The 25,654-nt window shown below is 39.9% G+C and overlaps 1 protein-coding gene across 1 annotated transcript in view; it reads left to right on the top strand.

Annotated features, from left to right (window-relative positions):
* MYBPC1 (myosin binding protein C1) overlaps nt 1-25,654 on the top strand; it is a 167,299-nt gene that overhangs the window by 48,866 nt on the left and 92,779 nt on the right. Inside the window, exons 2-5 of the mRNA XM_060114235.1 lie at nt 14,937-15,127; nt 16,709-16,819; nt 20,212-20,253; nt 25,280-25,321. Of these exons, the coding sequence (XP_059970218.1) occupies nt 14,937-15,127; nt 16,709-16,819; nt 20,212-20,253; nt 25,280-25,321 (386 nt within the window). The remainder of the gene's footprint in view (nt 1-14,936; nt 15,128-16,708; nt 16,820-20,211; nt 20,254-25,279; nt 25,322-25,654) is intronic.

The raw sequence follows: 25,654 nt of genomic DNA, 5'->3' as shown, positions 1-25,654 counted from the left end.
TATACTCCATTGATAGTTGTTATAAAATATTGGCTATATTTCCTCTGCTGTACAGTATACCCTTGTAACTTGTTTATACTTCTTTGCCCTCTTTGGTTGTTGCACGGAACATTACTGCTTTTATTTTGAAAGATGTGGCAGAGATTGATATTTACCTATTCAACATTCATTCTCATTCTCTTTAGTAAAAGAAGCCCATTGCCACTGACAATGAAAGACTATATTTCCCAGCTTCTTTTGTAGCCAGATATGACGATGTAATCAAGGTATGGCCCATGGGAGGTATCAGATGTTTTATGTGAGACTTCAAAGAAGTCCCAAAGATATTAAGAACGTGAGGCCTTTTTTCTGCTGCCTGGAATGTGGATATAATGGCTAGAGCCCTAGCAGCCATTTTAGGCCATAAAGTTACTTTGGATGATAGAGCAGGACGAAGGAGTCTAGATTCCTGATGACAGTGTGGAGTCACTAGAATGACTCTAAACTAATTACTTTTGAACTTGCTTTATGTGAACGAGAAATACTACTATCTTAGTTTAACTGTCATTATTTTGTGGTTCTGTGTTATATTTAGCCTAATCTCATCCTAAATAACACAAAAGGAAAAACCCAGTAAAGGATTTAGTAAAAGAAGAAAAAAAAAAAAGAGCCCTATTGACCATTTTCCCTCTTCCTGAGAGTGAGGTTGGAGATAAGGAGTCTGCAACCTTCTAGATGAACGTAAGACATCTGAAATAGAGGTCATGTGTTCTTAATATGATACAGTCCTGGGAAAATTACACATGTCTACTTATTATTCTAATTTGAAATCTTACTTGAACCATCTAATACACTCTACAGCTATTTATCTTGAAATTTGTCCATACTTCCAATTCCTCCAATAATGTTTTATCTTTTTATAATCAAGTCCTTAATTACCAAAAAGTTCCCTGGGTCATAAAATCTTTTCTCCATGGGTTGCAATATTTCCTGGCACATGTTCACTTCAGTAAAATGATCAGTGTGTTAAAAACCCAATGCAGTGTCTGCAGAAGCCAAAGATGGCATGACACCTCTTTTGTGGCATGTGTGAAATCTGCCTATCACTATAAACATTCTTTGCAACATGAGACTTTGCCCTTATGTCCATTTCGTATGTGGTATTCAGTGTGCTGGGAATGCTGAAAAAAATGATTTTTTTCTTTTTTTTAGGATATAGAGTCACAATGTTAAACCTAGAAGAGGCGTCAGAGGTCATTTTTTCAAACCCCTCATCTTACACAAAAGGAAACTGAGGCCCAGAAAGGCCACTTGACTTTCTTAAACTCTTCTGGTTAATGGCAGGTCCAGAAATAGAAACCAAGAGTCTGACTTCAAATTCTAGTTTCTTTAATTTGTTTCACCTATTAATTGATACTCTTATGATAGACTCGGTAAAAAAAAGTTACTGTTTTTTCCTTTCAATATATCTGACTTTGTATTACAGAATATGCTGTATTCTGGCTGACATTTAGCTATTTGGCATCTAAGATAAAGGAATATTTTAAAAAGCAAAACAACGTGCTCAGTAGCACTATGTGGTTGAGAAAAGGCTTTCTTTGTAGAAGATGTTCATTGACCTTCTTGACTGGCTTTCCTCCCCCCCACCGCCCCCACAAGTAGCTAAAGAAGGATGCTATTGAGTTCTAAGTTGAGTTTCCATCCTTATATGAAAAGTTAAGAGTTTGGTAGAGCTAAGTCTGACCAGCTGTGCTCTCAGCCGCAAGGGAAATTAAATGAGACACTGTGGCTGGTTCAGCACAGATCAATCATAGTCTCTTGAAAATGGTCTTGAAAACGCATAGCAATAAAAGCACACAAGTAGTTGTCTTTTCATGTAAACTAATTTTAGTCCTGGTCTCTAAGGTGCCATGCATGTGGACAAAGAAAGTAAGATGTCTTTTTTAGGTTGACCACTTGGTAGCTCAAATTTCTCCATCAGTTCCATGAGAGTTTGGGGAGAAAGTGGCCAAATCTGAGTCTACCAATACCTTAAGTTAGGTTTGTGTGTATGTTTGCCATCTTGAAGCAAAACAATAGCTACTGGTCTATCTGAATTTCTTTGCCCATGCCCCATATATATATATATATATATATATATATTTTTTTTTTTTTAAGATGTTGGGGAAAGGAGTTTATTAATTAATTTATTTTTATTATTTTTGCTGTGTTGGGTCTTCGTTTCTGTGCGAGGGCTTTCTCTAGTTGTGGCAAGCGATGGCCACTCTTCATCACGGTGCACAGGCCTCTCACTATCGCGGCCTCTCTTGTTGTGGAGCACAGGCTCCAGACGCGCAGGCTCAGTAGTTGTGGCTCATGGGCCTAGTTGCTCCTCAGCATGTGGGATCCTCCCAGACCAGGGCTCGAACCCGTGTCCCCTGCATTAGCAGGCAGATTCTCAACCACTGAGCCACCAGGGAAGCCCCCATATATTTTTAAATGTATAATTCAGTGGTTTTTTTAAATATATTCACAAAGTTGTATATCCATCATCACTACCTAATTCCAGAGCATTTGCATCATTCCCTAAAGGAACTTCATGTCTGCTAGCAGTCACTCCCAATCCCACCTCCCCTCAACCCCTGGCAACCAGTAATTGAGTTTCTGACACAATGGATTTGCCTATCCTGGATATTTCATATAAATGGAATCATACAATATATGGTCTTTTGTGTCTGTCATCTTTCACTTATAATGTTGTCAAGCTTCATGCATGTTGTAGCGTGTATCATTACTTCATTCTTTTATATGCACTGTAATTTTTTTAAAGGATGTTTTTGAAATAAAGGTAAATACTAAGCATTCCTTAATAGAAAACCTTGCTATTCTTGGAGAAGAAAATGAGACAAGATATTCAACATAGAAATTTGGCATGACAAATTAATGTTAATATGTTGATAAAAAGAAGAAAAAATTTAAACCCAATAATTAAGAATAGACAAAAACAAAAAGCTAATGGGAGCATAACATTATCATCAATATAGAGATTCTTCTTTATAATGTTAGTGAAAATTAAAGTATATATTGAATTAGCATGTTATGATTTTTAATTTGATTTAATTTTTTATTATCAGGCAAACTTTTTGCATTTCTGAGTTGGCACATGTCTCTGTCAGACAGAAAGTGAAAAGCAAGAAGGAGCACAAGGCTGCAGCTGAATTTAGAAAGTTAGAGGTGTTCTCATAGCCACATGAGATGAACAGAAGATTCCTTCCAGTAGGCGAGAGAGCAGAATACAGACAACAGATGTGAGAAAGGTCCTCATAGCTGTCAAGTTCCAGCATCCTTGTGCTGAAGAAGGGGCGGTGCCAACATGATTGATATTCACAGGGAATATAAAAGCTCCAGACTTCTACCCAACTGCTTGTCACACTGACCGGTACCATCTCTCTACTGCTCGTGGGGTTTCTGTCAACTAGTCCTGGAAGGGAGCAAACTTGTTGGAGAATAACATTTTATTGTGGCCATGCCAGAACCCACTAAGAAAGAGGGTAAGATTCAACCATAGATCTTTTTCTTGTACTTTTTAATAAAGCATGTTTCTTTTCGTATTTTCAAACAAATATCCAGTTTCTTAAATAGACTGTAAAATAATAGAATCACTATGATTTAAGGAAAAGATCCTTTAGAGTAAACAGACCAGAGGGAAAATAAAGGAAGAGTATAACCAATTGAAAAATATCTGATAATTATTGTTTATGAAGGAATATTAACTAAAATGACAAATTATAATTTTATCATATTTTTCAAAGAATCTTTAAAGTTTAATGTAAGGGTGTTAATTGGTCATGATGAGCAGATTTCATTTTCAAGTGTATTTTCTTAGGTTCAATCACAAATTTTTCACCATGTATTTGCGGTTTGTGGGGGGCAGGAGGGGCTTGGAATGCTTTCTTAAATAGTTAATAAATTTGATCAAGGTTTCAAAAAAGAATTTGTAACAATATTTCCAGATTTGCTGTATTTTTCTCCTGGAAGGACATTTAAAATATGCAGATGCATGTATTTTTTGCTTTTATCATTTTGGAGCTTTATTAGTTATGACATTCTTACGTTCTTGCATGGAAAGAAAATGTAACACCAGTGATATCTTTGAGTATCACTGATAGATTGTGTTCTTTATGAGCTTTATTGAAGATAATTTCACAATATGTAGACTTTTAAAAATAATTAAGCTGAAAATAGTCTTCGTTAGAAGAAATGTTTCCTCCAATAAACAGTTTCTCCTATACATAAAAAATCAATTATCTAAAAACTACTAATTAATTACATAAATAAGCTGGAATTAGAAATTACTAAAATAACTAATGAAAAGCACAAATTAACAGCACAAGTATATTGAGTTTAATTTTAAATGGAGACATCTTTTTAAAATATTTTTTCATTCATGTTAGTCTTCATTAGTGCTTAGTAAATCTTTATTTTTCACGTCTGTAAATAAAAGCAACAAACAAACAAACGTTAGCAGGGAGCCAGGGAGCATAAAAATGGTATTTAGTTTTTTTCATTTTTTAATTCTAAAAACTCCTTTTAACCATTATTTCAAAGAACCCTGAAAAAGATGCTAGACTTGAATCCAAAGTTGAAATACTAACCAAATTATCAAAAGTCTTTGAAATATATTTTCTTTATGTAATTAAGTAACCAGTGTTGACAGGCTGTGGTGATCAGTTTACAGGTTGGCTTTACTTTGTGGCAGAGGGCATTGATGGATGAAGTCTTCCACCCGAAATAACCACACCAAATGCATGCATTAATATGGGAACTTAATCCTGACTATCAGGCAGTGAGCCCAACCCCTGCTAAAGTGTCTTATTTGTCATGCAAATGATTTACATGTGTATTAAATGTCCTTTTCATTTGATCTGTCACTTGACTAGCCTCTTCAAGGCTTATTTGGATGAAATGCATTCTGTGTTTCCTGACCGAGGACAGAATATTGTTTTAATTACCTTGCATTTAGTGGATCAATTTGCATGTGTTATTTTAAAGCCCATTGGAAAATGATAAAAAAAGCTGAGAAACTAATAAATAAATGACAAGCTGTAGAGCCTATAAAGCTAATTAAATTATTTGGATTGCAGATATGATAAAGTTTTACTTTTTGTCTGACAATCTGATCCATTCTACTTTTAAAGACAATGAAATTTTAGAGTGACAAAGAGGAAAATATATCTTCAACTTCAGCTCCCCCTGAAAAACCACGTATATACTTTGGTTATAGATCAACATACATACCAAAGTGCCCATAATCTTTTGCTATAAAAGCACTGTTGATATTTTGTGTAGGAGTTCCCCTCACCCAGCACAGTAATTTTATACTGATTCTTTGGTTAGTTTAAATTTGGATGGTGGGGAGTGGGGACAAAAAGAAGGGTTTTTTTTAAAATTTAAAATCCTTGGTGGAAGTACAGGGATTTTTTTGTTTCCTTACCAGCAGAAGTGATTTTTAAAAGATCTACACCTTGAAGAGTTTTCTTAGTGAAATCATTGCATTTTTATTGTTTACATCAGAAGAGTAAGGAGTATGGCAGTTCAGGAACTATTCTGGTCCTTGTACTTTCTCCTAACTGATTTCACTTTTACTGGGGTTGGTTTTGTTACATATGATCATCCCTCTGAAAGACAGCCTCAAGAATAAAACATGCCACCAAACCAATTCTTCAGAGTCATTTCAAACTATCTGCAGAAACATTCCCCCAACCAGGTTTCTCCAGCCCCTACGGGTCTTCTTACATCTCTTCCTTAGCTGGGAGAACCATGCTCAGGAAGGGCATGGGCACTTGCTGTAAATCTTGATAAGACACATGAGCTGGTTTGGCCCTCCTAGGATCCAGCAACACCTGACAACTCCTAAAAAGAGACTGAGTTTTCTGCATCTGAAGGTGCAAAAGATGTCTCTGTCAACTGCCTCCCAACCTGCAGGGGTCTAATTCTAGGAGATTCACGTTGGGTCCTGGGAGAGCTGGTCCTTCTAAGGAGAAGAGGGAAGGACAGGTGTACCTTTAGACCTCAAGGAGGAATTCTAATGGAAGTAATTGGTCAACGGTCCTTACTTAGACCCTTCAAAATATTCTGGATGGCTCTGTAAGCCCTTTCTGAGAAAGAAAGCGTTATTTTTAAGGAGTAACCACTTCCCATTGTCCTCCTCTGCACGTTTATCATTTGTCCATCTGTTCACTGGAGAACTATACTCTTGGTACTGTCAGTTCCAAAGTTAAGGTCTGTCTTACACTTTAGATTGATGCAGAACCTGAGACCCAGTAAAATTAAATTGTTCTAATCAAATAGCAAGAGAAGATGTGGTAGGAAGTTTCAGATTTGTGGGGATCTTCCAGGATGTCTCATTTACATACCATCTATTAATTGAGCACTTACTATGAACTAGTCGCTGGGATTTCAGAGATGTATACAACATGGTCTATGTTCTAAAAACCCTTACAGTTAATTGCCCCTGGGTCCTACTGAGTAAAGGAATCAACTTTTACTAGAATTTTCTCTTTTCCTGTCAAAGAGTTATTTTATCAAACTAGAAATTAGATAAGTAATTTTATGAAATTAGAAATTTGCAATAGCCTTTCTTCTTTGTTTGAATCTCTAATAGTTTAAAAATACTATTAATATTATTTTTGCCTATAAATCATTTCTTCAGAATTTTATCTCTGTAGTATGTGATGATTAAAACCATAAAGCCTGGTTCTTTAATCTACTTAGACAATTGTTAACTATCAGATTCTATAGAACCTAGAAAAATTCTTTTCTAAAACACCAAGTTCGGGCCTTAACATGAATTTTACTTTTCGTTATGTGATATATCAGGCCCTATTATATTTTATGTACTTAACTTGTAGGAAAAAGGCAAGAGTTCCTCCTTGGTGCTTGTGTGTCATTCAAAAAACCTTGGGAGAGTCACTGTAACTTTCCTATCTTCCATGTAAGATTTCTTCTTGAAAACTCAATCGTATGGCAAAACATAGCTCCATTGATGACCATCATTTTAAGGGGCCATTCTGATAACTCCAGGAATCAAAGTATGGCATTGTTGTTACAGATTCTTTTGCTATATCAACATGAAATATCTATCTATCTATTCTACGTTGGCCTATTTCAGTAGGATTAGGTGGGAACATGGGCATGGAGGATAATGTTTTCAGTCCACAGGAGTTTTTCCTTTGCTATGTCTTTCTCTTGGTCCCTAGAGATTTCATTACATTTTAATGTTCTGCTAAGCCCCAAACCTATCTGAATGCAGAGCAGCATTCATCACCTCTTACCTATTTCCCAGCATCACTCAAGGCTTAGTCATCATCAGAAAAGGAGGCCTGGTGATGGGAAACCTTCCTCTCATATTTACTCCTTGACCTTTAGTTTCCACCTGCGTCTATTTCAAACACCAAAATAAATTTGTCTTTGGAGAAGTCATCTTCCATATAGGCTATTACCTTTCCCTCAAATTGGGGAAAAGTACATTTGTTGGAAGTAAGCAAAGAAAGGGAGAAGAGGGAGGAGAGGTATTTGATCGAGGGCAGCTATTTTCCTCCAAACTTCAAATGGTTCATTTAGGCCACATTGAAGATTTGGATGAAGAATAAAGAAGTTGCATGAATGAATGCCAATGTTTTTCCCCCTGAAAAAACTTTGCCAGGCTGTAGTGGAAAGGCACAGTGTAGGTTTGAGCTATCTGCTGTAAGGAGGAACACACTAGAGAGGCTTAATACTTGGCAAAATCATTCTTTTTCAGTAGCCTGCTTTTATGACTGTCCGACTGCACCTGTTAGGAAGATAAATAAAGGACTGGCCAATTCTTTCCTCTCAAGCGCCCTAAATATATCGCTTAAAAAAAAACTTTGAAAAAACAGGTCATATCCTTGCTTCTCATCCAGTAAGTCTGAAGCAGTCTCCCCCAGGCTTTGCAAAGAGCAGGGGTAAGGGAGTTCCTGAAATGAACAAAGGTCAAGGTTAGGCTCTCTGGCTGGTCTGAGAGACCCAAGAGAAAGGAAAAAGAGAAAAACGTATAATCCTTTGTTCTCTCAATGCCTCACTTTATTTTGGCCCAAGATATGGCCTTGAAACGTTTTATTTCAGGTTCCTCCTGGACCCACAATTCAGAGTTTACTTACTTATCCTTAATTGACCTGAATGTTAGAGTAAACTGCCCAAGCTGAAGTTGCTTTAAAGAAATGCTTGGATGCAAAAATAAATAAATAAACCATCTTTTAAAAAGCTTGAGCGAATATGAAACAGTGTTTTTGAACCTTTTTTGTAAAGCCATATATGCTTTTTTTTTTGAGAGAGTTGTGAGAAGAGGCTGTCACAAAAGGAAATAGTGCTGTTGTTTTTACAGCCCTAGAAAGCAGTTTTGTTGTTTTTGCTTAAATTTCTTATGATTGTTTGATTTAAAATTTATTTTTCAACTCTTTATGGTCAAACAGAAGAATTTTTATTGTTGTTAATAATTACTATTTTTATCTGCACTCCTCCTTAATTAGTTTATGAAACCTATATTAAGAGACACAAAATACTCTTGGCAGTCCATGACTGTGGTAATTCTAGACCTCATCTCTAGACATACTTGTGTGTGTTAGATAATAAAGAACAGGATGAAAGCTCTAGCAATCAAAAATAAGCAGAAAACTATTAATTTCATGTGTGTACCTGCATAGATATGGCCATGTCTTTTCCTTTCTTTTTTCTTTTTTTCCCCATTTCAGTTCTTGATGGGAACAGATGTCTTTTCTGGAGTCCTTAGTTTGTTTGGAATATTGCACCCTGGGGAAGCCCAATAAATACACAGAAAGGTAGTTATTGAAATACAGTGTTTTGAGTTAGGTTAATCATGAAGTAGCTATTGCTTATTCAAGAGCAGTTTTCTAAAATTTGAAAGCCTAGTGATTAAGGAAAATGAAACTGTGAAAAAGAAGAAAAGGCTTTATCACTTAATTTCCTACATGCATGCAAATTGTCTTGTAACTGGAGAGAACAGGGCATCTCTCCCCACAGCTTTTTACAAAAACAGCCCCAAAATATCAAAGTGATGATATTGTTGCACCCAGATCTCTTCTTCATGGATAGGCCCAGTTATAATTCACAAAGAGTATATTTGTTTTGGACAGCCACACAGATAGACAACAAGCCAAATTTCAGGATGTTCCCATGCAAGGGGCAGGCTATTTATGCACTTTTACATGCATTTCCAGAGTAAAGTTTTAGATTCCATCAGATCGGGTCATGAAGTGGTTGATTTGACAAAGAAAAAGACAAGGATCATTAATCCCATGCCTGTTTTTCTCTCTAAAATGAGTTCTCAAGAAGCTAACCATAATCTGACTTTCATTGTGACTTTCAAGTCTGAAATCCACTTTGATAAGACTTTTGCCTTTTTATGCTCCCTAGGAATCTTTTTATGGGCCAGTTTGGCACATCAATACAATACCTAAAATTACGTTTATTAATATGTCAGATGTTAGATCTCACAATTTTGTTTTCATTTTGTGAATTGTACTTTAGATATTTATAAGAACTTAGGGCTCAAATTTTTCTTTTTCTCCAAAATCATCCAGTTCTTCCTCTAAATCACATCAAATCTCTTTCTAAGTTCCTCAGGAATTCTTTGCTTGTAGCAGGTAATAGCTTCTTCCTTCTATAGAATTTCATGTTTTGGAGCAGAATGTTCTGCTTATAACTAAGAATCACCTAATTACACAATTCTACAATTTAATTTCTCATTTTTTTTAGTTATGTGTCTTTAGACTTGTTCTGCATAGAGTATGTATTTTGGGTTTTTCCTCACGTATATTGAGTAATAGTCATCGTTAAACATAGTGACATAAACAAAGTATACTATTCACAGAACGTTCTAGACTGTTCAAATTCCAGCTGCACATGTATTGAGTTAGTTATACTTCATATGCCTCAGATTCTTCATCTGTTAAATGTGAATAGTAATAGTACCTAACTCACTTTTTTTTTTTTTACTAAGAATTAAATGAGATAAATCTGGTAAAAAGCTTAGAATAAATCCTAGCATGTGATTAGAACTCAAGTCTTTTCCTTTTAATGCGGCAAACTCAGAAATCTTGTCGGGCATAAGGCGTTAAATGTCTCACATTTAATATAAAATTTGAGGGCATTTCCACCCTCTTATCAGTCACTGTAAGGTACGTAACAACCACTGTTCACCTCCTAACCTGCTATTAATATTTATCCTACAGTCCCAGACAGCTGTGGTTATTATCATAACCATCATTGCCACCATGACGAGTATTTCCTTTTTTTTAAACTTGTGGTGAAATATCTTCGCTTTCACCCATGGAGGCTCAGATCAAATTAGAGGCCTACATACACTTCAGAGCCTCTGTTGTGTTCCCACTGAAATGTGTTATGTCCAGCTGGGGGTCCCCAGCTATTAGCCAGATGGTGATAACCATTGTGGGAGCATGGCCTTTCCCACTTAGATGAAAGAGTCACCCAGCGCAGTTGAACATGTAACTGTATCCTCCACCAAAGGTTATAACGCTTGGGTGTTGGGGACATTAAGATTTTTCTTCCCACCCAGGGTGCTATTGGCAGGTGGGGGTCTTCCTCTGGTCTGAACATTTCTGAGATAGCCACATAAAGAATTCTGCATGACCACATATGGATATGGTGGGTGATTGATTGAGTGGCTGTATTTACTGCTGTGGAATTTTATTTTTATGACCCCACCTGGCATCAGGCCTGTCCTTCCTCTATTTTTAAAAAGTCACCCAATGTGAGGCCTAGCAATGGCTTGGAGCAAGGCCTGTAAGGGATTTATTCTGATAAGCCTATAACCACAGAAGAGTGATATGATTGTAGGAATGGCCCATGGCAGGAGCAGACCCCCAGGCAAGGCATACAAAGGGACTAAAGGGAGAAATCGTTAACGATTCAAATCACTTTTGCAATAATTTCCTTTTGACCTGTGCTAAATTTTTAAGCTTCAATTTGAGTAAAGCTTCTTCTACATTATTGTTCACATCTGTGTCACTCCCAACCCTCATTTGATTCTTACTTTAAAACATGGTAAGAATAATGATAAACAGACTAGTCATCAGTTCTTAGCAAAAGATCTCATTTTCATCCAGCTCCATGTTAAGAGTGAGAAGCTATTTGTTGTTGTGTCATAATAACCAGATTTTAATCCTCCTGTGTGGAATGACATCTTAAGTTAAAAACATGTATAATTAGAACGATGGAAGAACAAATTGACGAGGGAAGGGAAAAAACCCTGTGGATTCAGGGAATTTCCATCAAGCTAAATAATGAGTCATTGAAAATTTACATACTTGATGCACAATTAGACTCCACCTATTCAGAACCTTAGAATACAGTCTTTGGTGATATTTGGGCACAGTAAATAAATATGGATTAAATTGATTGGATCAAATTCTGAATAGCTAGATTCGATGGATAGCTAGTAGTTCATTTTGTTCTTGAACCTTATTATTTCAACCGATTTGGTTATCAACATGCCTAAAATGTAGTATATTACTTCTTATTTTGAAAAACAAAGTACAGTGGATATAATTTAACTTTGTCATCAATTATAGATATCTGTTATCTTACCACATGCTATCCCGAGAGCTCAGATTATTTGCCTTTTTGTTAATGGGCCCACATTGATTTGTATTTTGAATTTGTGTCCAACTTTTGACAGCTTTCCTGTTTCATCCCTTGCCAGGAGGCTGCTGTCTTCTTTAATTACTCTTACCAGTCAGTATGTGAAGCTGCCCCCTTCTCTTCCCTCTGTTGTTTGCTTTGGATCCCAGCCAGGTCAATTATCTGGCTGAGTAGGGCTGCCCCACAGAGCACTGTATTTAAGGAGGCACCAATTCTCAGCGTGGTGCAGATGCAAGGTCCACACCTGAGTGTCAGTGCCTCCTTAAGTGTTGCTCCCTGGGCACCTGGCTCGCCTCACCCTAGTTCCAGTTCCAGGGCTGGGGACCTGGGGTGGGGGTGGGGGGCTTCTCTTGGGAGTAAAGCATTTGAGCTCTTAGTGTACCAAGTAGGAGGAGCTTGAGACAACTCTTTTTGCTCTTCAGAAGCCCTTATAATTTGCTGGTCAGCAGCTGTTATGTGGATAAGTGAGGTTGCTAGATAGCTGAATTCTAAATAGGGGACGTGGTACTACTAGACGATATTACCCTTTTGTTCCTATTATTATGCACATCGGAAAATAAGTTACTCTCCTCCAAATCAGTTTATGGCTTTTATTTTGATTGCTTCATTCGTTTTATTAAGCAAGGCTACAGATTTTTCCTAAATGATGCATATGACATGAGTTGTTTTTTTTAAGTGTACACACACAAAATAATTTTTTAAGATTTACCATAAATTCTCAATGATTCTCAAATTTTTGGTCTCAGATCCATTGGCATTCAATAATTACTGAGGAAACCAGAAAGTATTTGTTTCTGTGCATTCTATCCTTCAATATTTACTGCATTTGAAATTAAAATTGATAAACTTTTAAAACTTAAGAGTACAAAACACATGTTCTATTCGCTGTCAGAGTGTTGGTGTCATCACACATTATATATCCTCTGGAAAACTCCATGGCCTGTTTGTGAGAGAATGTGAGTGAAAAAGGCATATAATGTCTTAGCATTATTAGGAAAATAGTTTTGACCTCATGGACTCCTCAAAAGGGCCTCAGGGGCTCTTGGGGATCCCAGACCATACTTTGAGAATCTCTGTGTATAATTCCCCCTTAAATCCCAAGGTGTAAAATATCCTCCAGACCTGTAGGCTATAATGAATAGAACAAAATATGTATATAACTGTGAAAACATTAAATTACACATTAATTTGTGTCCAAAAATCTTTATCTCTGATGCATAAACAATATGGCCAGTATAAATGCGCTGCCATTTGTGTTTGCTAAGTTTTTTGGTGAAACATATGATTCATATAATCAGAACTTCTGTAAATGTTATGAATGTCCCCATGCAGACAATATTTTACATTAAAGCAGTTTCCATTGTGCTGTTATCTAGGCATATGAGAGATAGGCTGTGACATGAACACAGTGCCAGACCTCACTATCAACAGGGGATACACCTGACAGTGTTTATTGCATATTTAATCTAAAGGGAAGATAACTTGCTATATTACCAAAAGTAACAAAACAACTGTTGGCTAGATAAAACCTTATTCACCATGATTTCACAATACATAAAGCATTCATATGTTTTATTTCAAACCAAGAACTTGAGAATAAGAAATAATAATTAGTAATAACATATAATTTTCTCCTGCACCCCAGATTACCAAAGGATAGGTATAGTATTTGTTTTATCCCAAAAAAAGTGACAAAAAGAAAGCCACACACACACATATACACAAAGACGTATAATCCTACCACTCAATGATAGCACCTGTTATTATGTTCTTATCTTTTCTATGCCTATATAACATATTCATATGATGTAACTATGCTCTCCATGCTATTAAATGCCTAAACTGAATTGCACATGAGGGCCCATAAAATAATTTTAAGTAAGTCAAACAACGTATTATTTGAGCAAGTGAGCCCATGGGAAGGAGAGAACTGGGTTAATCATATCATTTCGGTGTACAGACACAGAGGGAGAGGCAGGTTAATGCCCCCTAAAATTAAAAATTTTTTTCCCTTTGGGACTTCCCTCGTGGTGCAGTGGTTAGGAATCCACCTGCCAGTGCAGGGAACACAGCTTCCAGCCCTGGTCCAGGAAGATCCCACATGCTGCGGAGCAACTAAGCCTGTGCGCCACAACTACTGAGCCCACGTGCCACAACTATTGAAGCCCATGCGCCTAGAGCCCGTGCTCCACAACAAGAGAAGCCACCTCAATGAGAAGCCCGTGCACTGCAAGGAAGAGTAGCTCCCACTCGCTGCAACTAGAGAAAGGCCGCGTGCAGCAACGAAGACCCAATGCAGCCAAAAATTAATTAATTAATTAATTTAAGAAATTGTTAATTATAAAAAACAATAAAATAAAAAAGTAAAAATTTTCCCCTTTAATTTACTGACCATGGAACACTTGATTATGGAAAATAGAAATGGACTGCATTGGAGGGAGCCAACCATTTATGGAGTGACCGGGTTCCTGGTCTTTCAGCAAAGCATGAAGTCCACTTATGGGCTGTCTATTTAATAGCGGCCACCAGTGCCCGTCAATTAGAATGCCCTGGCACTCACTGTGCAGGCCTGCCATTGGTGGCATACCTGTGCTTTTTACAGTAGGTGGTCATAGGAAAAATCCGCCATAAATAGATCAAGCCCTTTGAAAGCATGTCAGCGTTGCAGAGGGAAAGAAAGTCTATATCTGCGAATTAGAAAGGATCAAAGCACAGCCGCCCTTGCTGAAGTAGGAAGGAGTTAGCTTTAGTTGCTGGTTCAGAATCTGGGTAATTTTTATGTTGTCCATGAAAATATTTCCTTGGGCTTAATTTTTCAAAGTATCCTGGTTTCTTTTTTTTATTATTATCATCCATAAAAAGTTTAAAAACAACAACTTACATAACCCTGCTTCTTTAGTCCATCCTGTTGGTCTGTTTTCCAACAGTGACAGTGGGTGAGGACGGATGACGGGGACAAGAAGCTAACTTTATTCACCTGGCAGAAAAGTCCCATGGAATTTGCCCTCTGGTTTTTGAATAAGCAGGAGTATAGCAGGACCCCAGCTCAATAGATACCTGTTAGCTCAGAATCTCAAGCTTTAGAGAGCTTCCCAAGGCCTTGTGCTTCCTGACACTTACAACATGGCGAAACTAGGTGACAGTGGAGTTGGCATGGTTGGCTGAGGGGTTTTTGCTAAGACTTCAAGCCCAGATTTTGAAAAAGGAGAATGCTTAGAAAGGCAAGTGGTGTTTTGAGGGCCAAAACTCTAGTCCTCATTGCTCTCCTCAAATGGAAGGCGTGCTGACAATAAGAAGAAATCTAAACGATGGGGTTGGGTGAGTGCCTGGGAGAGGTCAGCCAGCAGGAAGGTCACCAAAGGGAGACATAGTATCCCCTGTGGGGAAGGCAGACGAAGAAAGCTGCCCTCGGAGTGCCAGGGGACGGTTCTTGATTTCTTGGCAGCGGGCGGAAGGGACTTTTGTGCGGGTAGGAACAGCCTGCCAGTCAGCTATATTTACAGGGCACCTGCTGTGCACAATTTGAAAAGGAGGAGGAGACAGGCCTTGTCCTCAAGAAGCTTGTGATCAAAGAGAGAAGTCCCCATGTACTGTGAACCCATGACCACTCACAGTCATATTTGGAATGGGAGATTTGGAATTGGATGACATGGAAGGCACAGTCTGAGCATTCTTATTCAAAGTATGGGTCATGGACCCGCAGCATCAGCATCACCAGGGAGCCTGTTAAAAATGCAGAATCTGGAACCCCGCCGCAGACCCCCAGAGTTGGAACCTGCACTGGACCAAATCCCTAGATGATTCGTCTCCCCATAGCAGTTTCAGAAGCACAAGAGGGGCTGTGGAGGTGCTGAGTCTCGAATGTTTTGAGAGAGAAAAGCCACCTGGCTTGGTAACTAAACTGATAGAAAAAGGCAGTTAATTTACCTGAGATTCTTTTTTTTTTTTTAATATTTATTTATTTGGCCACACCGGGTCTTAGTTGTGGCATGAAGGATCTTTGGTGTCTCGTCTGGACTCTTAGTTGCGGCATGTGGGATCCAGCTCCCTGACCAGGGATGGAACCCCGGCCCTCTTCCTTGGGAGCCCGGAACCTTAGCCACTGGACCACCAGGGAAGTCCCTACCTGTGAGATTCTTAAACACAAGCATCTCATCTTAGCCAACTTTATAAACCCCACCCTTGTTAAATTCATAATGAGGCTCGATGAATCCTGGTTGCATGGGTGCTTCTACAGTCCCTATTCAGTGGGGTACACTGGAAACTGTTGTGAATGAATTATTGTTATAGAGGCAGCTCATGGATTGGGGGAACATGCAAATGATTCTTAGAGGCGTGGGCAAAGCTGGGCATGACAGAGCCTGTCAGAGACAAACATGAGTAAGAGAGATGCATGAACAGTTATTTTAAGGCAAAAGTGGGGACTAGCTCAAGGCCCTGAGACTTAACCCACAGTTGGTTCATTTTCAGTCTAAGTCATGTGCTGCTTGGCCTTCACCACACCTGGTCCCCCGTCTCTCCAGATTTAGAACAGCTGGAATTCTTTGTCTCAACTGCCTTGAAGTCTATTGAGAGTTCATCTTCTTATCCTTTCTGTCCCACCAGGACTGATTGATTGATCAATTTATTTATATTGCACAAACTCTATAATGCATGTAGAACTCATCAAAATAATAATTATTACCATTTTACAGTAGGAGAGTGAGGGGCCTCCCTCCTCTGTTCATTTACCAGATGCTTCCTCCGCCCCAACCCCAATTCCAAACATGTTCTAACATGATGCAGCCCACAGACCTAGAAATAAGGCAAATCCCAGCAGGTAGCATGTGAGGAAAGACTTGAGTGTCATTCTCCCAGGTTATGTCACAGTAAAATCATGATCATAATGATGAGAACCATGAAAAGAGAGCAAGCATATATGATGTTAACCACATTCCCTGCCCCTGCAGGAACTCCTTCATTCCTGCCAACAAACCTTGAGATAGGTTTTGCTATTATTTCTATTACATAGATGAGGAAATTGAGGCATATTCCACTCCCCATTCCATAGGGCAACATCCAAATGGCTCTGTGACCATGACAATCAGACCGATCGATTCAGCAGGGAAAAATGCAGGAAAATCTCTGAAAAGCCCATCAGCCCACTTCTGCCTCCACAAGGGTGAGCAGCTGAGAAGGGAAATGCAGCCCCAGCCTGCAGAGGCCAGATGCTGACTCTAGCCGACCTGGGGTAGGGCCTGGTTCCACCCTTCATGGGCGGTGGGACCCCGCAGGGCCTCAGTTCCCATCTGCAAAGTGGGGATAGCGATAGTATTGACTGCATAGCATTGTAAGGATTGTAAGAACTAATATATACTAGGTCTATATACTAGTATAACTAATATATACTAATATATACTAGGTCTATATACTAGGTGCGTGCAGTGGGTGCCCATACATGGTTGTTATTTATTTATTCCTTCACTGGCTGTCAAATAATGGGGATTCTATGATTTTAAGAAGGAAAAGTTGTGGCTCTGCCTAGTCACCAGGCAGGCAGGCAGGCATTTGCCTACTTCTATTTGTCACAGCTATCCTAAAAATGTAGCAGCATTAATACCCTATCACGTTTCTGTAGTTCTGACTATCTGATACAGTTGGCTGTTAATGATGGATGTTCTGTGGATTTGTTGGAAATGGAACTAAGCCCTTTAAATTCTCCTTTTGGTCTGATTTGTTACATAGAACACTAGGGCTATAGACACCATGGAAATGAAGAATTCACATTCAGGGCACTTTTACAGTTTCAGTGTCCAGCAAGTTTCTCTTTTATTTATTTGATTAGAATTCACCCTTGGCCTTTTTTCCAAAACAGGATTTTAAGCAACCTCAGCTTCCCTTACAAAATGAGCCTTTGTTTCCAAAGATGCTGAGAAAGAATAGCCAATTTGATAGCTCACACACAGACACCAAAGAAACCCTTCTTAATTCTTTTTTATCAATTCATTTTGCATTTCATATGGTTTCAGCAATTAGAGGAAGTACCAGGGAGACAGGAAAGGAAGGAAAGATCTGTGTTTTTGTTTAGTTGGGAGGGACAAGAAACACAAATATATGGAGACAGCTGGAAAATACTTTTAAAATAATTAGGAAATAAATAGTGTATCATGAGGTGGTCCAGGATGCCTCCAAAATAAAGGAGGGGAACAGAATGGAATAATCAGCTCTGAGAGTCTTAAGAGAAATGTCAAAAAGACAGACCAAGATTGCCAAAGAATAATAATGGTAGTAGTCATTGCTGTAAATTATAGAGCTCTATCTACACGCCAGGAACTGTGCTATGCATTTTACATAGGATTAGCACCCTAAGAGGTCATTTATCTTGTTATCCTTATTTCACAGACGAGGACACCAAGATTGACAGAGATTAAGGAATTGTTCCCAATTACACAACTCGTAAGGTGTAGTGTCAGGATTTGAACCTAGATCTGTCTGACACAATCACATGTAGAGGAAAAGCAGAAGGCCTGTTGGGGAGAAGATCACCACTCTTCTCAGTGCCAGGAAGGTCAGAAGGTGAACAGAGAAACCAACGCTAGAACAGGGGCCGCTGGGGTCACTAAGAAGAGAGAGAGGTGGGAGGTGCCTGCCAAGAATGGCTTTGACCCTTAACCTGGAGAGTGTGGACCTAACCTAGTAGGTTAATAGGGACCCTCTTGGGTAGAATAACAGGATGAAACACAGTGGTGGCATAAGCAAACCTGCAGCTGTGGGAAAAGAGTCTGGAAGGCAGAGAAACTTGTCTTAAAGGGAACCAGGAAGATGTCCATGGACATTGGATGACAATGGCCAAGTCCAAAAGGTAGAGTGTCAAAAAAATAGGCTCCTTGCTCTCGGTATTCTGATACCTGTGTGTAGCCCCAGCTCATCCAAAGCCAAGAGGTCAATATTAGATTTCCATTGCTGCACTCAAATCTCTGAAAATAAAATGCTTTGACAGAGGGTTTCGTCTCCTGGTTGACACTGGCAGGAAAGATCCTTTCATGACGTGGCAAAGAAACGAAAGTGTTTCTGGTGTGCCATCTACGGGACACTTGTGCTATCACCGTATCTTCAAACCACATCACATTGACCACATTATCTTCTGCCTGTCTGTAAGGTGATATGTCTTTTCTCCTTTGGTTAGATTTCCCCCCCTAAATCGTAATCTAGTTGTTTATGATCACCTGAATGAAAATACGGTAATCGTGTAGTTTTAAACAATAAATTGGAATTTGTACCCAGCACAAAAAATTAGTGATGAAAGAAGACGTTGCTGTTTCCGGGCAGCCCTGCATCACTCCTCTCCTGATTGCTGTTGCAATGCAGGCTGCTCCTTCTTCTGTCTCCTCCCAGCCTGCCTAGACTAAAACGGGGCACTTGGCCTGCCCAGTGATGACTCTCAGGCCAAACTACTTGTTGTGAGGTATTGTCCTCTTTGCTTGGAAAGAGCCACTTGTGGAAAAAATGTGGAAAATCCTAGATCTGGACAAAGATAAAACTCCTGGGATCCCACAGTGTGTCTATACTACAAAAACTTTTCTTTGATATTTATTTATCAAACAGAAAATATTTTTTAAAAGATCACCTTCAATAACTGCCTCTTCCTGCCCTGGAGTAGTAGCAGCTGGCTCACATACCCATCACTAAGTCCCTGTTCTGGGCATCCATAGGGATTCAGCAGGGGAAATTCTATGCCCGTTGGTCATAGGGTATGCCTTTAGCTACTTGGACATAGTATATTCTTTAAAAGAAGTTTCTTTAACAGACTTTACCACCAGACTGCTCTATAATCCTGGATATCCAAAGCTTTGGACAAAAAACTCAAAATCAGAGCTCTGAAACCTTTGGATAGGTGTAGGCAGAAATCTGCTCCAGGCATACAAACTTCCAGAAATGACTGTGACTGTGAAGGGGGTAGGCTCTGTTTCACAGAACAGCATAGTGGTTCTGAACAGTGATTTGCCTTGTAATAAAAGGAAACGCTGCAAAGCCAGAGGACTTTGGTCTCATCATCATTCAGAAAGTATGTCTCATGAGGGCAGGATGGTGTCAGAGATGCTGCAGTGTCCTTGCACTCTGAGGAAAGTGGGGTCTCATTTACAGAGCACCTTAGGCTCTAAGGGACGTGCTTGGTACTCACTGTGTCTCATTTCGTCTTCACAGCAACCCTATGCATATGAGTTAGGTGTTGTGTCCATTTTTCCAGAGAAGGGAAACAGGCTCAATGCCATTGAGTGCCCCGCCTGCTGCCTGAGGGGATAACTAAGTGGAAGGATATCTGCATGCCCATTTTACCTGCGCTCTGTCCGTCACTAAACTCTGCCCCTCTTGGAAGTCTACATATCTTCAAACCACATTTAGATCCTCACCTCACACCACACACCGAAAGACAGTGTGTCTTGAGTTGATGCTTTTCTTCTCGTCAGTCCAGAGAAGATGGCTGCCTGGAGATGAGCAGAGCCTGGGGCTGTGGAAAATATCTTTTCTCAGGATACATGAGACTAACACTTCCATTACTCTTTTCATTTCCAGAAAGCGCAGTGCTGGCCCCAGCACCAGCTCCACCCCGGGAAGGTGAGTAAAAACATGGCCTTATATGTTTGGGCCGCAAATACAGAACATCCATCCCAGCATGAGTTGGCCTCCATTGAGGCTGTGAACTTTAACCCAACTCCCATGGAGAAGTTGGATGACCACAGTTCTTATAGGTTTGTAATAATAACCAGACCTTGTGTTTATATAACTTTCTTATGTTAATCTCACTTGGATGGCACATCATATACTTATAAAACCTTTGAAGTTATGCCAAAGTTGTTGTTAACGCCCGTGCTTTAGCGTTGTGGAGGCTGAGTCTCCAAGTGGCTGAAGGATTCACAGTGATTTTTCCCACATAATTAAAGGCAAACAAAGCCCACATCTTTCTTGTGAGAGTGGGGTGATCCTACCTCAGTCCTGGAAGATGAGTGGCCCTTTCCTTACTTGAACTATGTCACCATCAAGCACCTCCAGAGACTTCTAGGGGAGTTTCCAGGAAGGTTTGGTGGCCTCCAAGGCTCAGTATCAGTGACAACTTCTCCAGTCCTTGTACCCTGTTGTCCAGCAGGGGGCAACAAAAAAGCAAGCAATAAAGAGTTCCAGTGAACTCCTTGGCAGGTAGAGGTAGTGCCCAGCAACACGACAGGTAAAGCCTGCTTTTATATCCACTAACACCTAAGGAAGAGAACAGGATTAGAAGAATGGCAAGCCCAGAACTTCCCTGGTGGTGCAGTGGTTAAGAATCTGCCTGCCAATGCAGGGGACACGGGCTTGAGCCCTGATCCAGGAAGATCCCACATGCTGCGGAGCAACTAAGCCCGCATGCCACAACTACTGAGCCCGCGTGCCACAACTACTGAAGCCCAAGTGCTCTAGGGTCCATGTGCCGCAACTACTGAGCCCACGTGATGCAACTACTGAAGCCTGCGTGCCTAGAGCCTGTGCTCCACAACAAGAGAAGCCACCGCAGTGAGAAGCCCACGCACCGCAACGAAGAGCAGCCCCTGCTCGCCACAACTAGAGAAAGCCTGCATGCAGCAATGAAGACCCGATGCAGCCAGAAATTTAAAAAAAGAATGGCAAGCCCAAGTGGAATCTCCAGAACCATTTGTTTGCTCAGCCCCCCGGGTGGGGGCAACCAAAATTACATGCATTTTCCCAAGAAGGCACCCAAGTGCCCTCTCTCATCACTCTTCCTCCTAAACAAGATGAGAAACTGGCATCCATTCAAGTATTATTCACAGGATATTTACCATGTGTACACTTCTACTCTAACCCTTCAGAAGGATACAGAGCTACCTATCAAATACTTATTGATAGCTAGATGCAAACGTACTCTACCAGATGTAGTCGAGGAATTCTAAGTAGGAAATATTTCCCTGTATTCAGTTTGCTTACAGCCAAGTAGGAAATGAAATACAGCCCAGAGAACAATTAAGTAAGATACAAACACAATATTGAAACATCAGACACTACTGTAAGAACCTCACAAGGCAGTATGTGACTTAATGCAGGTTAGTTGAATTGACAATGTGGTGTGAAGCCAAGGGCTAGGAGGTCACCATAGACCAGTCCAGCCTGGGTGAAAGCAGGAATTGAATAAGGCTTCAGTTGCTGGTATTTTTTTAAATTTATTTTTGGCTGTGTTGGGTCTTCGTTGCTGCGTGTGGGCTTTCTCTAGTTGTGGCGAGCGGGGGCTACTCTTCATTGCGGTGTGCCAGCTTCTCATTGTGGTGGCTTCTCTTGTTGTGGAGCATGAGCTCTAGGCGTGCGGGCTTCAGTAGTTGTGGCACGTGGGCTCAGTAGTTGTGGCACGTGGGCTCTAGAGCGCGGGCTCAGTAGTTGTGGCACACAGGCTTAGTTGCTCCGCGGCATGTGGGATCTTCCCAGACCAGGGCTCGAACCTGTGTCTCCTGCATTGGCAGGCGGATGCTTAACCACTGTGCCACCAGGGAAGTCCCAGTTGCTGGTATTTTTGCATGGAAATTTATAAGAGGATATGACGCTCTTCTGCTTTAGAGATTATTTTTGGGAGGGCACTTTGAGAAATCTAACTGCTCAGAGGAATCCCCTCCGTCCAGCTAAGAATACTAGATTCACACACTCAAAATCCTTACATAGTAAAGAAGAGTACTGCTATGTGTTAAAATAAATGAAACAGGCTCAGTGCCATGTTCATTCAAACAGGGACAAGTTCAAATTTAGTTTTCTTTCAAACCCATGTAAGATGTGTGACATTCTTCTTAGGAACTTCTTCTTTGGTGTGTTTTCTCCTTGCACATACAGATCTATTTTTTGCCAGCACTGAGGACACTGAGGACCTGCAGGCCATTACTGACATAACCTTTCCCTTCTGCTCTTCAGATCAGCAGCTGTCATTGGGCCACTATAAAGTTTCCCTTGTTATGCCACGTTTCATATTCATTATACAATACTGACCTCCTGTTCCTAAAACAAGTCTTCATCCAAAGTGTGCTAAAATTATCCATATTAGTTAATTAAGATTCAGATGTCATGGTTTCCCTGGTGGTGCAGTGGTTAAGAATCTGCCTGCCAATGCAGGGGACACGGGTTCAAGCCCCGGTCCAGGAAGATCCCACATGCTGTGGAGCAACTAAGCCCGTGCGCCACAACTGCTGAGCCTGCACTCTAGAGCTGGTGAGCCACAACTACTGAAGCCCGTGCGCCTAGAGCCCATGCACCACAACAAGAGAAGCCACTGCAATGAGAAGCCCGCTCACCCAAAGAAAAGTAGCCCCCGCTCACCGCAACTAGAGAAAAGCCCATGTGCAGCAATGAAGACCCAATGCAGCCAAAAATAAAATAAATAAATTTATATATAAAAAAACTTTAAAAAAGATTCAGATGTTAATTAATTGATCAAAAAAAAGGAGGCATTTATGGTTGAAACAATTCTTTTCTTATATATACCACAAGTCAGACACCATTTGCAGGTATCTAAACTATAATATGATTCTAAATAGAGAGAGATGCAAACCAGAGGGTCTCAACTGATATAATCTGATGTTCCTGCTCTTGTATTGCATTTATTGCCACTTAAATTCAGCAAGAAGATTAATATGTGAATCAAATATTTTCTTTCAAACTACTGTACAATTGCAGATTTTATATGCTGGCTCTCTACTATATTATCCAGAAATCCAAACTATTGGAACCATTAGATGGATCAAACTTCTTTAAAAAATCTGTCCCTCATTGGGGTCTAAAATGAAGTGACCCTCATTTTACACTCATTCCATACCAGCATATTACAACATAACATGGTCCCAGCATAGCTCAGCTATTTTAACAAAATCTGTATTGCTTGTTTCTATGTATATTTTTTTCCAACATGATCAGATTTATTAACTGATTTTATTAGAAGTTTAATGTAACTCTGTATTATCATTCCCAAGTTCATAATTCATATATAACCTAATAGCTGAGTATGTAGCATCATTTATGCTCTGTTCTGTTGTCATTAATTTCTTCTCTCCCCACCTCCATCCTGTTGCTCATCACACAATAAAATGCTTTCTTTAAGATACTTTTAAAAATGTGTTTGTACTTTCTACACATCACCAAATAAAGAGAAGGAGGCCAGAATTTCAATAGCAAAAGGTGAGCTGGAGGGATGGAGAGTGAGGCCGAATTCAACAAAATTAGAAGCAGAAACAGCTCAGTAATGATTACCATGGAGGCCCCATAGAATTTATCCTTATTAGTTAACTGAGATTCAGATGTCTATTCATCAATTTTTTAAAAAGAGAGAATTCATGGTTGAAATAATTCTTTTCTTACATACATCACAAGTCAGACACTATTTGCAGGTATCTAAATTAATATGATTCTAAACAGAGAGATGCAAACCAGAGGGTCTCAACTGATAAAATGTGATGCTATTACTCTTTTTTTTTTTTTTTTTTTCTTTTTGCGGTATGTGGGCCTCTCACTGTTGTGGCCTCTCCCGTTGCGGAGCACAGGCTCCGGACGCGCAGGCCCAGCGGCCATGGCTCACGGGCCCAGCCGCTCCGCGGCATATGGGATCCTCCCAGACCGGGGCACGAACCCGTATCCCCTGCATCGGCAGGCGGACTCTCAACCACTGCGCCACCAGGGAGGCCCCAATGCTATTACTCTTGTATTGCATTGATTGCCACTCAACCGAGAAGATTAATATATACACCCAAATATTTTCTTTGAAACTACTGTACAATTGCAGATTTTGTACCCTGGCTCTTTACTATAATATTATCTAGACGTCCAAACTATTGGACCTCATATTTCCATAAGAAGTTGTCCCTTGGGCTTCCCTGGTGGCACAGTGGTTGGGGGTCCGCCTGCCAATGCAGGGGACATGGGTTCAAGCCCTGGTCCAGGAAGATCCCACATGCCACGGAGCAACTAAGCCTGTGCACCACAACTACTGAGCTTGCGCTCTAGGACCCACGAGCCACAACTGCTGAGCCCACGTGCCATAACTACTGAAGCCCACGTGCCACAACTACTGAAGCCCGCGCGCCTAGAGCCTGTGCTCCGCAACAAGAGAAGCCACCACAATGAGAAGCCCGCGCACCGCAATAAAGAGTAGTCCCTGCTCACTGCAACTAGAGAAAAGCCCACATGCAGCAACGAAGACCCAACACAGCCAAAAATAAAAAAATAAATAAATGAAAAAAAAAGAATGAGTTAAAAAAAAAAAAAGTTGTCCCTTGTTGGGATCTAAAATGAAGTGATCTATATTTTATACTATTTCCATACCAGCATGTTATAATATGTTCCCAGCATAGCTAAGCTATTTTAACAAAATCTGTTACGTGTTTCCATGTATACTTTTCCCCAAAATGATCAGATTTGTTAACTACTTTTATTAAGTTTAACGTGACTCTACATTATAATTCCCCAATTTGTAATTCACGTATAGCATAGTAAAGGAGCATATAGCATCATTTGTGCTCTGTTCTGCTATTAATTTCTTCTCTCCCACCTCCACCCTGTTGCTCATCACACAATAAAATGCTTTCTTTAAGATACTTTCTAAAATGTGTTTGTACTTTCCACACAGAACCAAATAAAGAGAAGGAGGCCAGAACTTCACCAGCAAAAGGTGAGTTGGAGGGAGGGAAAGTGAGGCTGAATTCCACAAAGTTAGAAGCAGAAAGAGCTCAGTAATGATTGCCATGGAGGCCCCATAGAATTCCTCTGCGTTAGCTTCCATCAGTGTGTTTTAGAGTTCTTCCTTTGCATCTTATCTGTATAACCCAATCAGCATGATGACGAATGGTGCTTTGATCAGTTTTCATTACATTTTTAAAAGAAAAACAACAATGATAAAAATATCACAAGCAGTTGTTGAGATGCCAGCAAATTTATTTGTAGTTTCCAAGTTCCCATATGCATGTGAAGGAAAAGAGATGTCTGGTCTTCTTGGGATTACACC

The sequence above is a fragment of the Mesoplodon densirostris genome, chromosome 11 (genome assembly GCF_025265405.1).
Source record: "Mesoplodon densirostris isolate mMesDen1 chromosome 11, mMesDen1 primary haplotype, whole genome shotgun sequence".
NCBI lineage: Eukaryota > Metazoa > Chordata > Mammalia > Artiodactyla > Ziphiidae > Mesoplodon > Mesoplodon densirostris.
The sequence above is the reverse complement of the archived record's forward strand: the minus strand, read 5'-3'. Positions and strand labels throughout refer to the sequence as shown.